This window comes from Triturus cristatus, chromosome 4_1 (assembly GCF_964204655.1).
Source record: "Triturus cristatus chromosome 4_1, aTriCri1.1, whole genome shotgun sequence".
In the NCBI taxonomy this organism is placed as follows: domain Eukaryota; kingdom Metazoa; phylum Chordata; class Amphibia; order Caudata; family Salamandridae; genus Triturus; species Triturus cristatus.
In genome coordinates this window covers 1236117299-1236132877 of record NC_140585.1, presented here as the reverse complement: position 1 = coordinate 1236132877, position 15579 = coordinate 1236117299, and the positions used below count along the sequence as shown (strand labels likewise).

Sequence of the window (15579 nt, the reverse complement as noted above, 5' to 3'; positions counted from 1 at the left end):
TGGTGGTCCCATCCTCCTAGGACCACCCCAAGCAAAGTTATGGGTAAAAATACAATCCCACCCATAGGCCCAGCAAAGCATTATGGGGCACGATTCTAGAGTGCAGTGAATATTATAGTATTAGCTCTCAGCTGAGCCCGAGAGCCTGCCCCTTGAGGAATGTTTTGATATTGGATACTATAATATTCACTACACTCTAGAATATCGTCCCATAATGCTTTGCAGGGCCTTTGATTGAGATTGTATTTTTCCCATAACTGTGCTTGGGGTGGTCCTATGAGGATTGGACCACCACCTAATCGTTCAGCATGATGTGCTCTTTGTGTTCAAGGCATCTGCTTGGTTCTCTCCCTAGGTTAGGGAGGACCCCAAAATCATCACGTTTCTCACTGCGTATTATTATATTTTTTCTTTCATGTTTTGTGAAATGACTATTTGCATTTTAGTATATAAAGATATAATTAATTATTGTTTAACTAAATGTACTGTTGGATATGTTTTTGTGAGATGACTATATGTATTTCAGCATGTAAAGATAGTTATTTGAAGTTTTGCTAAAAATATATGAGATTTCTGTTTTATTAATCTGTATTACATTGAAAATGCAAGATTTGGGTTTTATTAATATGTGAAACATGGGATTCACGCATATACTCTGGAGCAAGTTATTACACCCACAAACCTTTGATAAAACTACTTTAACTTTACATGCTAAAAAGCTTATAACCAATTCACAAGAGTGAGCTTTGAAAATTATTGGGAAATGATAGAGGTGATGGTTTTGGGGTCACCCCAATATAGGGGGAGGGCAAGCAGATGCCTTGAACACAAAGATCATATCATGCTTAACGATTCAGTGCTGGTCCCATCCTCCTAGGACCACCCCAAGCAAAGTTATGGGCAAAAATACAATGCCAACCATAGGCCCAGCAAAGCATTATGGGGCACGATTCTAGTGTGCAGTGAATATAGTAGTATTAGCTCTCAGCTGAGCCCGAGAGCCTGCCCTTTGAGGAATGTTTTGATATTGGATAGTATAATATTCAGTGCACTGTAGAATCTCGTCCCATAATGCTTTGTGCAACCTTTGGTTGGGATTGTATTTTTGCCCATAACTGTGCTTGACGTAGTCCTAGGAGGATTGGACCACCACCGAATCGTTCAGCGTGATGTGCTCTTTGTGTTCAAGGCATCTGCTTTGTTCTCTCTCTAGGTTAGGGAGGACCATCAAATCATCAGGTCTCTCACTGCGTGCTATATTTTTAATTTTGTGAGATGGCAGTATGCTTTTTTTTGCATGTAAAGATAGAATTAGATATTCTTTAACTAAGTGTACTGCTTTTTATGGTTTCATTTTGGTTTATGTGAGATTATTATATGTATTTTAGCATGTAAAGATAGTTATTTTAAGTTTAACTGAATGTATGTGAGATTTCTGTTTCATTTATACAGCATTACATAGAAAACACAAGATTTCTGATTTAATAATATGCATAACATGGAATTCATGCTTAAATTCTGGAGCAAGCTACTGCACCCGCAACTCTTTGATTACCAACTTTACCTTTGCATACTAAAATGCATATAATCAAATCACAAAAGTGAGTTTTGAAAAATATCAGGCAGTGAGTGGGGTGATGATTTGACCCCCCCCCCCACCTAGAGGGAGGGCCAGCATATGCCTTGAACACAAAGAGAATATCATGCTCTACGATTGTGGTGGTCCCATCCCCCTAGGACCACCCCAAGCAAAGTTATGGGCAAAAATACAATGCCAACCATAGGCTCAGCAAAGCATTATGGGGCAAGATTCTAGAGTGCAGTGAATATTATAGTGTTAGCTCTCAGCTGAGCCCGAGAGCCTGCCCCTTGAGGAATGTTTTGATATTGGATACTATAATATTCACTACACTCTAGAATATTATCCCATAATGCTATGCAGGGCCTTTGGTTGGGATTGTATTTTTGCTCATAACTGTGCTTGGGGTGGTTCTCGGAGGATTGGACCACCACCTAATCGTTCACCATGATGTGCTCTTTCTGTTCAAAGCATCTGCTTGGTTCTCTCCCTAGGTTAGGGAGGAGCCCAAAATCATCACATTTCTCACTGCGTGTTGTATTTGCGTTTTCACTTTTGTGAGAAGATTATTACCATGTAAAGATAGAATTAATTATTGTTTAACTGAATGTTTTGTTATGTTTTCATTTTTGCTTTTATGAGATGAGTATTTGTATTTTAGTATGTAAAGATAGTTACTTGAAGATTTACTAAAGGTATGTGAAATTTCTGTTTTATTAATCTGCATTTCATTGAAAACACAAGATTTCTGTTTTATTAATATGCATAACACAGAAATCATGCATAAGCTCTGAAACAATCTATTGCTTTAATAATTTCTTGATATAACAAATTTACCCTTACATAATAAAAAGCTTATAACCAAGTCACAAAAATAAGCTTTGAACAATATCAGGCAATGAGAGAAGTGATGATTTTGGGGTTCCCCCTAACCTAGGGGGAGGACCAAGCAGATGCCTTAAACACTAAGAGCACATCATTCTGAACGATTCAGTGGTGTCCCATCCTCCTAGGACCACCCCAAGCAAAGTTATGGGCAAAAATACAATGCCATAGAAAGGCCCATCAAAGCATTATGGGGGCGAGATTCTAGAGTGCAGTGAATATTATAGTATTAGCTCTCAGCTGAGCCCGAGAGCCTGCCCCTTGAGGAATGTTTTGATATTGGATACTATAATATTGACTGCACTCTCGAATCTCGTCCCATAATGCTTTGCAGAACCTTTGGTTGGGATTGTAATTTTGACCATAACTGTGCTTGAGGTGGTCCTAGGAGGATGGGACCACCACCGAATCGTTCAGCATGATGTGCTCTTGGTGTTCAAGGCATCTGCTTGGTTCTCTCCCTAGGTTAGGGAGGACCATCAAATCATCAGGTCTCTCACTGCGTGCTATACTTTCCTGAGATGACAATATGCCTTTTAGCATGTAAAGATTGAATTAATTATTCTTTAACTAAGTGTACTGTTTTTATAATTTTATTTTTGTTCTTGTGAGATGACTATATGTATTTTAGCATGTAAAGATAATTATTTGAAGTTTTACTAAAAGTATGTGAGATTACTGTTTCATTAATACAGCATTACATTGAAAACACAAGACTTCTGGTTTGTTAATATGCATAACTCCGAATTCATACATAAACTCTAGAACAAACTAATGCATCCACATCTCTTTTAGAAATAACTTTACCTCTACATGCTGAAAATCATATAACCAATTAACAAAAGAGAGCTTAGAAAAATATGAGGCAATGAGAGAGGTGATGATTTTGGAACCCCCCCTAACATAGGGGGAGGACCAAGCAGATGCCTTGAACACAAAGAGCATATCATGCTCAACGATTGTGGTGGTCCCATCCTCCTAGGACCACTCCAAGCAAAGTTATGGGCAAAAATACAATGCCAACGAAAGGCCCAGCAAAGCATTATGGGGCGAGATTCTAGAGTGCAGTGAATATTATAGTATTAGCTCTCAGCTGAGCCCGAGAGCCTGCCCCTTGAGGAATGTTTTGATATTGGATACTATAATATTCAGTGCACTCTAGAATATCGTCCCATAATGCTTTGCAGAACGTTTGGTTGGGATTGTATTTTTGCCCATAACTGTGCTTGAGGTGGTCCTAGGAGGATTGGACCACCACCGAATCGTTCAGCATGATGTGCTCTTTGTGTTCAAGGCATCTGCTTTGTTCTCTCTCTAGGTTAGGGAGGACCACCAAATCATCAGGTCTCTCACTGCGTGCTATATTTTCAATTTTGTGAGATGACAGTGTGCTTTTTCGCATGTAAAGATAGAATTAGATATTCTTTAACTAAATGTACTGCTTTTTATGGTTTCATTTTGGTTTTGTGAGATGACTATATGTATTTTAACTTGTACAGATAGTTATTTTAATTTTAACTAAATTTATGTGAGATTTCTCTTTCATTAATACAGCATAACATTGAAAACCCAAGATTTCTGATTTAATAATATGCATAACACGGAATTCATGTTTAAACTCTGGAGCAAGCTATTGCCCCCGCAACTCTTTGATTAAACAACTTTACCTTTGCATGCTAAAATGCATATAACCAAATCACAAAAATGAGATTTGAAAAATATCAGGCAGTGAGTGGGGTGATGATTTGCCCCCCCCCAACCTAGAGGGAGGGCCAAGCAGATGTCTTGAACAAAAAGAGAATATCATGCTGAACGATTGTGGTGGTCCCATCCCCCTAGGACCACCCCAAACAAAGTTATGGGCAAAAATACAATGCCAACCATAGGCCCAGCAAAGCATTATGGGGCGAGATTCTAGAGTGCAGTGAATATTATAGTATTAGCTCTCAGCTGAGCCCGAGAGCTTGCCCCTTGAGGAATGTTTTGATATTGGATACTATAATATTCACTACACTCTAGAATATTATCCCATAATGCTATGCAGAGCCTTTGGTTGGGATTGTATTTTTGCTCATAACTGTGCTTGGTGTGGTTCTCGGAGGATTGGACCACCACCTAATCGTTCATCATGATGTGCTCTTTCTGTTCAAGGCATCTGCTTGGTTCTCTCCCTAGGTTAGGGAGGAGCCCAAAATCATCACATCTCTCACTGCGTGTTGTATTTGCGTTTTCACTTTTGTGAGATGATTATTACCATGTAAAGATAGAATTAATTGTTGTTTAATTGAATGTACTGTTATGTTTTCATATTTGCTTGTATGTGATGAGTATTTGTATTTCGATATGTAAAGATAATTATTTGAAGTGTTACTAAATGTATGTGAAATTTCTGTTTTATTAATCAGCATTTCACTGAAAACACAAGATTTCTGTATTATTAATATGCATAACACAGAAATCATACATAAACTCTAGAACAAACTATTGCATCAACAATCTTTTAATAAAGCAAGTTTACCTTTACATGCTAAAAAGCTTATAACAAAGTCACAAAAATCAGCTTTGAACAGTATCAGGCAATGAGAGAAGTGATGATTTTGGGGTCCCCCCTAACCTACGGGGAGGACCAAGCAGATGCCTTAAACACAAAGAGCACCTAATTTTGAATGATTCAGTGATGTCCCATCCTCCTAGGACCACCCCAAGCACAGTTATGGGCAAAAATACAATGCCAATGAAAGGCCCAGCAAAGCATTATGGGGCGAGATTCTACAGTGCAGTGAATATTATAGTATTAGCTCTCAGCTGAGCCCGAGAGCCTGCCCCTTGAGGAATGTTTTGATAATGAATAGTATAATATTCAGTGCACTGTAGAATCTCGTCCCATAATGCTTTGCACAACCTTTGGTTGGGATAGTATTTTTGCCCATAACTGTGCTTGGGGTGGTCCTAGGAGGATGGGACCACCACCGAATCGTTCAGCATGATGTGCTCTTTGTGTTCAAGTCATCTGCTTTGTTTTCTCTCTAGGTTAGGGAGGACCACCAAATCATCAGGTCTCTCACTGCGGACTATATTTTCATTTTTGGAAGATGACAGTTTACTTTTTAGCATGTAAAGATAGAATTAGATATTGTTTAACTAAGTGTACTGTTTTTTTATGGTTTCATTTTGGTTTTTGTGAGATGACTATATGTATTTTAGTATGTAAAGATTCTTATTTTAAGTTTAACTAAATGTATGTGAGATTTCTGTTTCATTAATACAGCATTACATTGAAAACACAATATTTCTGATTTATTAATATGCATAACACGGAATTCATGCTTAAACGCTGGAGCAAGCTATTGCACCTGCAACTCTTTGATTAAACTACTTTACCTTTGCATGCTATAACGCATATAACCAAATCACAAAAGTGAGCTTCAAAAAGGCATGTAACTACCGCTCACAAAACATAAAACAAGTCCTGTGGTACGAGCTCACATTTGTGGCCTTTCAAAAAAACCAAACCGTTCTAGTCTGGTAAAATTGCTGAAAATTTATCAAACCAGTTTTCAGGCCCAACAGATGCTTCTGCACTCCCCAGAGAGGAATGAATGCCCATAAACTGTAATTTGTGATAACGTATTATCTTCAATGAGAGCTATCCATAAATTGCAAATTGCACATACAAAATCTATGAAATTAGTCAATACTATGCAGCAATGGGTTATTTCATGAAAGAGAAACTATGTAAAATTTGAGACCGTGGGCCTGCAAGCACTCAAACCCACCCAGTCAATTAACCCACAACATCTCGTTGAAGAATTACAAGTGCCGCAGATTAGACGCCGGCGAGCCAACAAATTAACAGGGAGAGCCAGAGCCGAGGCAAGGTTCTGGCTTGGATCATAGAGCCCTGAAAATATTTGCTATGTAAATCATACAGCAAACATCATGTAAAAATATGTCTCTTCAAAATTTAAAAAAGTGTATTTCTTTAAAATGTGGAGGCTTTGACGTTAATACTGCACTTTTTAGCGCGGCACTGAGAAGTACTTAGTAAAAGTGATAGTTTTATTCAACTGGTAGCCTGAACTGACATATTTGAGAGTGCTTTCATACGCAAAAATGAAGAAAAGAGTTTTGGTGAAATAAAATATTTCCCTCAGATCACACAGTGTAAGCGGGGAAGCCACGATATATACAGGGTTTCCGTTTTCACGTTGTACAAACCAGCAGAAACTGGGCATTTATTTGTCCTTCCTCAAGGCTTTGTTTTTGCCTCTTGGTGCATTTTTCTTTTAAAATATAGTGCAAACTGAACCCGAAGGTATTGGACCACTTTATTTACATATTATGTGCTAGCTACATTTCACAGAGTCACATGCTTTGTTTATAGGCACAGGACAATCAAGGGATTTCCCCAGAATCACAGGATGTTGTTGAGCCGACGCAGAGACTTGAACCTTCCACAGTCAATCAGTCTGACCTTAATACCAGATCTTGGGGATAGGGACTAGGGAGGCAGTCAGAAGCCACATTAAAGCTAGGTTCGTTATGGGATTGAGGTTCCAACAGGACCTCGACCTGAGCCAGACTTCAGGCTCATGCCTGGCTCGAGCTTTCAGTATCTCACCCACATCTACCACAGATAACAGTCTTATAAAGGTTTGGGGGAAGCCTAGAAGGAGACTCTATCTCAGCCAACACAATTTTCACCCAAGCATCACAAACTATTTCGAAATTTGTAGCTAAAATGGACCCATTGCAGCGGGTCACATTTGAGTTGCTGGTCGCAGTGTTGTGTGGTAAAAGGTATTACTGAGGTGGAACCTTTCCACATGCACTGTTAGTATATGTTAAAAACATCAAAATAGTGAAGTAGTGGTGCCACAGAATGTGACCTATAATGACGCATAATTTGCTTGTTCGGTCGAGCCTGGGCAGCGCATGCGCTGCTCTGCGAGGCATGTTGTTTTCAATCAATCAAATAATTTGTAAAGCGCACTACTTACCCGCAAGGGTTTCAAGGCGCTGAGGGTGGGGAGTGGGGGGGGGGTGCTGTTGCTACTGATCGAACAGCCAGGTCTTGAGTCGTCTCCTCAAGGTTAGAGGGTCTTCGGTTTGTCGTAGGTTGAGGGGGAGGGTATTCCAGGTCATGGCGGGGCGGTGGGAGAAGTATCGGCCTCCGGGTGTGGTTATACGGATGCGTGGGATGGTAGCCAGGGAGAGGTCTGCAGAGCGGAGTTTCCTGTTGGGTACGTAGAAGGAGAGTCGACTGTTGAGATAGGCTGGGCCGGTCTTGTGGAGTGCCTTGTGTGTGTGGATCAGGAGCTTGAAGGAGATTCTTTTGTCGACGGGGAGCCAGTGCAGGTTCCTCAGGTGGGGGGTGATGTGGTCGCGGTGCGGGATGTCGAGGATCAGGCGTGCAGAGGTATTCTGGATTCTTTGCAGTCTGTTGATGAGCTTGGTCGGGGCTCCGGCGTAGAGGGCGTTTCCGTAGTCGAGTCTGCTGCTGACTAGGGCCTGGGTGACTGTTTTCCTTGTGTCTGTCGGGATCCATCTGTAGATCTTGCGGAGCATACGGAGGGTGTTGAAGCAGGTGGAGGAGACAGCGTTGAATTTTCTGGTCATGGCGAGTTTCGAGTTGAGGATGACTCCCAGGTTGCGTGCGTGGTTGGTAGGTGCGGGGGGTGTCCCCAGCGATGCGGACCACAGGAGTCGTCCCATACTGAGGGGTTGGGCCCGAGGATGAGGATCTCCGTCTTGTCTGTGTTCAGCTTAAGGCGGCTATCCTCCATCCAACGGCCTTCATTCCCTGGCGGAGGTTGGATTTGGCGGTGAGGGGGTCCTTGGTGAGGGAGAGGATTTGTTGCATGTCGTCGGCGTAGGAGATTATGTTGAGGTCGTGATGTCGGGCGATGCGTGCAAGAGGCGCCATGTAGACGTTGAACAGCGTCGGGCTGAGGGAGGATCCCTGCGGGACGCCGCAGATGATCTCAGAGGCTTTGGATCGAAACGGGGGAGGCGGACTCTCTGGGTTCTGCCGGAGAGGAAGGAGGAGGTCCAGTCCAGGGCCATGTCTCGGATCCCTGCGTCGTGGAGTCATGTACGTAGTGTGCGGTGGCAGATGGTGTCGAAGGCGGCGGAGAGGTCCAGAAGGATGAGGGCCGCCGTCTCGCCGTTGTCCAGTAGGATCCTGATGTCGTCTGTGGATGCGATGAGGGCGGTCTCGGTGCTGTGGTTCAGGTAGGGACTTGAAGCTCCGCCCACTCTCCGCCCATATTTTTCATTGGCGTGTGTCATTGTCCACTGTAAACTGTGGCTGTTCATTGGTCAATAGGCTTAGTAGTTCCTCCTTAGTACCGCCTTGTCTCATTTTGTAACCTCCCATGGCGACACCCCCTGTTACGTATGTTGATACTCGGTAGGCTTTATTTACAGCCTCCGAGCACTATTTTCTCTAATAGATTTGTACTGTTTGCTGTTTCAGGCAGGACACGCTCTGTCCTAATGTTTTTTTTATTTTTATAGCATGGGCCCCGAATGCATTTGCAAAGAAATAGGTCTCGCAGTTTGCGAGAGTTTAAGCTATTGGCATTGTAAATGACAATGCCTTTTATTTATCTGTTTTAAAAAAAACACATTAACCTCTTCAGTGCCCATGACGAGATAGTCTCGTCATGGAGCACGGTTGCGCTGTGCCCATGACGAGACTATCTCGTCATGAACCCCACCCACTAGTGCAACGCCCGGCACAGGAGGGGGAAAGGGCGTGGCACTGAAGGGGTTAAAAAAACGCATTGTTATTTACAATGCCAATAGCTCAAACTCTCATAAATGCAAGACCAATTGCATTGCAAATGCTTGTTTTAACATTGTCCTCCCCACCTTCCGTCTAAACTGTGCATTATGTGAAATTTAGTATCACATGCTTTACACCACATGCTTATTGCAGCCAGATACTGTGAACAAACCACACATGCAGGCCGAACGTAAGCACTACCGCTATCTGAATCAAGGGCTTAACATAGGCATACCCTGCATACAAGCATAAACGTATAATTGAAGGCTGTCTAGCATTTACTCTAGAAATCTAAGGATGGGCAGATTTGGAAGATGCACCAGTTGGAGTGTAGACACTTTCCACGCCCCTCTAAACAAATAAGAAACACACTGCACAGGAAAAGGAAGTCTTCTCTGAGGTTTCAAAAGGAAACTGGAGTGCGAAGAACGTCCTTCTCGGAGAGGGGTTTAAATGTTCATATGCTAGTGTACTGTATAAGTGGAAATGAAGTCATGGACTGCACCCTTCCGTCCATTGACCTCCATCCCTGCCGTCCTCCCATTGTCCCCCACATCCCTTCCCCCCATGTTTCTTGACCACCTCCGAACCACGCATTTTTTATAATATGTTGCACATGGCGTAAAGTTTTAAAAAAACACTATGTCAATGTGTTACAGTGTTTTTTCTTCTTACTTTAAGCTATGTTGCACAGCAGCCAATGGATCTCACATAGGCTAAACATATTGGCTTTGCCAACGTTTGTTCTATTTCCTCACCCTCTCGACATGCCCACCTCATGTCTCATCATTTGTCCAGAAGGAATTGCCTTTAATATTCCAATTTGCCAGGCACCAGCCCCTTCGCAGCCTTTTATTTTCCCTTCATCTACATTTACTATCATTTTCTTTTCCAGTCTTACCATCTTCCAACTATGCTCCACCTCTTCTGGTATTTTATGGACGTATTAATGCTGTTGTTTCTTTAGACTTTTTCCCTTTAGCCCTCTTTTCGTATCTCTTTACTTCATCTTTCCCTTTCTCTCCACCCAGTCTTACTCACTCTACTTTCCCATCTTTTGCCTCTCGACTGCTGCCCCACCTGATGTAGTTTCTAATTTTTTTTTATTTTTAAAAAGACCATTTACTTTGCATGATATATGAAAAAATTCTCCCAGCTCATACTCACTCTAGAAGTGATTGTCTCTCGATGAACACTTTCTGTTTTTCTATTTCTTGATTCCTACAACGCAAAAAAGAACTTAGTTATGACATACAGAAAATGTGTGAAAACCGCCTATAGACAATGATTTTTAGTCTCGTAGAATGCAAAGGAGAGTTTTGGGCCAGGCCTTCATCTTCCACTCTATGGGGCATATCAGCAACAACCGGCGATAATTATCGCTAAGTGCACTTAGCGCTAGGATAATTATCGCCGGCTAACGTGGATTTTTATCGCTGAGATAGCGTGCTATTAGCAACGCTTATCTCAAAGGCGATAAAAATCCTAGCGCTAACTGCCTAACGTGAGATTATCGCTTGAAACCCAGCGATAATCTCACGAAATGTGGCGTTAGCTTGTTGGTAGAGCCTCCCAAACTTAGCCATGATATCCACCTTCCATAGGATATCATGGCTAAGTCAGTCCTGAGGCAGGCGTAAGGAAAGTAGCGATAACAGGGGTTATCGCTACTTTTCTTGCCGCTATGCTTCATCGTGTGGGGCTTGATGATAGGAGAAATGTCGCTTAGCGACATTTGTCATGTCAGGTCAGGAACGCCCACTTTGCATCTCATTAGAGATGCAAAGCTGGGTGTTAGGAATTTGTGCGATAATGCAAGGTTTCACATGTTAGCGTGATCTTGCTAATTAGGCGATAAAATTATCGCCGCTTTTTGGCCGAAAACGACTGCAAAAGCGGCGATAATTTTCTATCGCCGCGTTGTAGATATGCCCCTATGAAAGAGGCACTTTCTTATTTAGGAGAAGTAACTGCAAGAACGCTCTTCGTGGGATCCTATTCCTTAGTAGAAACGACGTCCATTGCGCCCTTGAAGCACGGCCCTATACCCTGTCGAAATTGTCAGGACTAACCTCACAAGTGTTTCGCAAGGACATCTCGCTTCATCAGGGCAGTATTCTTGTTGCCATTCAGATAAATTAAAATAAGTTCTGAAAAAATCAAAATAGAAGATACTGCATATGGATTTTCACCAATAGACAGGTTCTAATCCACAGGTTGATTCCGAGGAGCGTCACTGTATTCAATAGTAATTCATGTTTATCTTAGTTTTAACCTCAAATCTCTACTTTATTTATTACCCTGATCTCTCTCCTAAACACACTGCAGCGTATATGCCTGCAGAGTAGAAGCAAGTTTATAGTGTACTAAGCACACCACTTTGGATTTTTAGTACTGTAACTCTCAATTATTATTAAATAAGGCAGTTTTGTTTGTTCTGAAGCCGTTACCACAAACATACATTTGGAAGGTAGTGAGATTTTAACTTATGTTAAAAAAAACCTTAGAAATTCACTGAAAAAGCACTACCGTTTAAAAACCAAGAAACAATTGAAATTCGCCAGTTATACGTAACTGACATGAGTATAAGAGTATTTAGTGCAAAATAAACTTGATTCTGTATATACATTTACTCAGCAGTATGTTTAGGAGAAAGACTAGAGTGACAAGTTAAATAAAATGTGAGTTTACAATTGCGAACATTTGGGCACATGCATCAATGTAAGCATTTGCGATCCCTTAATCGCGATTATTAAGGAATCGCTATTAAGGAATTTTAAATGCCTATGCATGTAGGTTTCGCTAAAAAAATAGCGATTCCTACACATTGCCTATTAGTGAATCACAAATTACGATTCGCTTAGAGGGAATGCTTTCCCATTCATGCCTAAGGGCCTCTAGGCCCATAGGAATGAATGGGAAAGCATTCGCAATTTGCGATTACCAAATAGGTAATCGCAAATTGTGAATGCAATTTCAAGGGTGCTAGGGGGCCAAAAGGCCGCCCTGATGCACCCCCCAAATTGGAATGTGTGCACATGTGGCACACACACATGCCCCTAGGGTATGTGTCTGTGCCACATGCCACTTAGAAAAATGTATTTTTTTGCATTTTTCTAAGGAATTGCAAATTACCATCAACTTGAAGTTGATGGTAATTTGTGATTCCTTAATGCAAAATTGCAATCTGAGATTGCATCTTGCATTGCATTTAGGGAATCGCAAATTGCGATTCCTTAATTGCATTCGTAAAATAGGTCATCACAAATTTTGCGATTACCTATTTTGCGAATGGCTTTGGGCTTGATGCATCCCAAATGGCTAATTACTGGTCGCAAAGGGGCTGATTCTGCAAATCGTCCAGTTTGCAACCGGTAATTAGCTTGATGCATATGCCCCAATATAAATTGCTGTTGAATATAGTGGAGGTCCTAGAACCACAACATATGGATCAGAATCTGCAAATATTTTGTGAGAAATACTTAATGTCTACTAATGTCCTGTTTTTTCGTTACGTTTATCGTTTCTTCAAATCTATTTTCTTTGAAGAACTTGCTTTAGTTTATCTAGATACCAAAGAAAATACGGCCTGATAACGCTAGATGACTTTTTGCGAAACTTGTTGGCAGACATTAATGGTATATCTGTTGTGGAATGCCATACATCATATATATATATATATATATACATATTCCAAAATATAAAGAATAAGAAGAAATAAGAGTTCAATATAAGAAAACTCCTTGAAAGGTGACTTGAGTTTATTTATAAAGTCCTACACAACAACTTATTCAAAATTACATGATCAAATTTAGTTTTGAATCATCTTTTCAGATAAGGCAGTAACAATAGTCGAGCACCGTCTTCTGAACACATCACTCTAGATGTCACTTATTTGGACATGTCAGTAGGGCAGTGTGTATGTAGATATGTGGAGACCGCTGCGTATCTGTTATACTTGGATTTGCTCCTTTAAGAGTATTCTTTTATTACAAGGAATTAAAGAGGGCAGTAGACTGCTTATCTCTTAAGCTAGATATGGATATTATATTGAGATGCTTCTCAGTAGTTTTCTTGCTCACCTGCTCTGCTGCGCCGGCTTGGATGTATCATGTCCCTTAAGGCGCTGGGAGTAGGACTGCACAGCTTCCTGCATGGCCTTGTCCAGAACCTCACTCATCTGTCCTTGTATGTTCTCTAGAAGCTCTGCTTTCACCACCTAATAGGGGAAAGGAAGCTGGTTAGGCATGTCTTTGCACTGGTCTCTCAAGCATCCAGATCACCAAGTTGTGACTCATGACAGCAGAACACTGAATAACGACTCTGCATTTTTTGATTCATGAGGTGATTGAACCGAGCCAGGGTCTTCCAAGAATGACAGTTTCTTTGATGTTTAATATCTGGTAGAGACTTCTACCTGCAGATTCCTTACCTTGGAATTTTCCCAGGTTTCAGATTGGATCTAGAAGATTTTTTGTGAGCAATAACCCTTCACACCAGTAGGTGGCATCAGTTGACTTCATGCGATAGTCTCCACAACGGAAGTGATGTTCACGTCACCTATATAGGCCCCACATCTGCGCACTGATGTTAGTTCTTTTCTTTCCGCAACAGCCAGCGCTGATCTGAGAGAAGAGCTACCCCTCTGTCAGTTTTTGACAGAATTTTTGTGACATTTTGTTGACTTCTTTTGAGGTTTTTTTCCCCTCCTGTTGTGTCAAGGATGTCATTGAGGAAAACAGATTTCAAACCCTGTGGTGCCTGTTACTGCACTATGTCAGTGACAGACCTGCACCTCATTTGTTTGTGGTGTCAGGAGCGCTACCACTATACCAAGTCATGCTCTGATTGCCAGGCCATGGTATCGAAAGCTTTAAAAGACCAGTCCCTGAAGCTGCTAGCGCCCCGGCATGTGACTCCACGGAAGTCATGGTCCTGGTCGAGAGGAAGGTCCCGGGACCGTTCCAGAAGTCCGAAGTCCTCTTTGTCCCATTGGAAATCATTGGTGCATTCAGGTAAGAGGCACAAAAAACTCAAGAAGTCGATGCGCTCTTTGCGTACTACTCGTCTGTCGGCTGACGCGATGAATGAACATCGGTGTTCGAGGAATGGTTCCTCAGAACCTGTGCCTGGGCCGACGCCACACCTCCCCAGTTTTTTTAGGCCATGCTTTTCATATTTAAGTGGCCCAACCGTTCCGGCGGGCATTCGGGCCAGTTGGGCCCCATCTGGTTCTGGTGCTGTGGCTGTGGCCCCAGCTCCGATTTGCCACCATAGATCTGGTAATGGATGCGCACAGGCACCGGTTGCGCCATTCCGACCTTCCCTGGCGCTGGCCCCAATGCTCCCGGTGCCGCAGGCACCCAGCAGCGTCACCAGCCCCATTGTCATCCCCGAAGCCGACACAGAGCCATGCTGACTGACGCGTATTCCGGCACCCGCAGGACCCCCGTGTCTTAGGTTGGAGCCTCAGCCTTATTCTAAATGGCTTGGACTCATGGAGAAATGGGAGAGGCTGCTGGGCTCTTTAGAATAACAGCCTTATGATCAGGATATGGACTTGTGTGAGGAACTTGGTGATGCTAGCCGACTGGATACGTGTCCATATACCGCCATTCTTTCTCCCCCTAACATGGCTAAGAAGGAGGGAGCTACATACACAGTTGTGGTGCGGATGGTGGCTACAGTCCTCGACTTTCAGTTGCCCTTGGTGGGAGTCAAGACCAAAATCATGACAGATGTGCTGCAACCTGGAGTTGACTCCTCTGAACTCTTACTTTTGTTCAACAAAGCCCTCAACAAAGTCCTTCTGGGGACCTAGTCCAAATCCAGCACAGGGGCTCCTTTGAATAGGGCCATTGCCCACCGCCCTGCTCCAGCGGATACAAATATCCTCACTCTACCCAGGAGAGCTGAATGATCCAAGCCTCCACTTACGATGCCACGTTTCCTGCTGCTCCCACAGACAGGGAATTCAAGAGGTTGAACAGCCTGGGGAAGAAAATATTTTCTTCTGGCAGCCTTGCATTGCGGTTGGTGAACGCTGCATGCTTATCGAGGCGCTACTCCCACATGCTGTGGGAAACGGTAGCACAAGTGCTGCCACAGGTCTCGGAGGAGACCCAGGCAATTCTCTCCCAAGCAGTCACTGATGGGAGAGATGCAACAAAGTTCACTTACCCCGTGGATTAAACACGACAGATTCACTGGGAAGAGTGGTTTAGTTGACAGTAGCCCTCAGCCGCCACACCTGGTTGAGAACGTCTGGCTTTTAAGGGGATATCTTAGCTTCCCTCATGGACATGCCCTTCAATGGCACCCGTCT

The 15579-nt window shown here is 42.6% G+C and overlaps 1 protein-coding gene across 2 annotated transcripts in view; it reads right to left on the bottom strand.

The window, feature by feature from the left end:
- The window catches only part of SOAT2 (sterol O-acyltransferase 2), a 467803-nt gene that overhangs the window by 321200 nt on the left and 131024 nt on the right, over nt 1–15579 (bottom strand). For both annotated transcript variants that reach the window (XM_085654643.1, XM_085654644.1), the window contains 2 exons: nt 13337–13473; nt 10422–10475 (listed from right to left, as the gene is read on the bottom strand). In XM_085654643.1, the coding sequence (XP_085510769.1) occupies nt 10422–10475; nt 13337–13473 (191 nt within the window). The remainder of the gene's footprint in view (nt 1–10421; nt 10476–13336; nt 13474–15579) is intronic.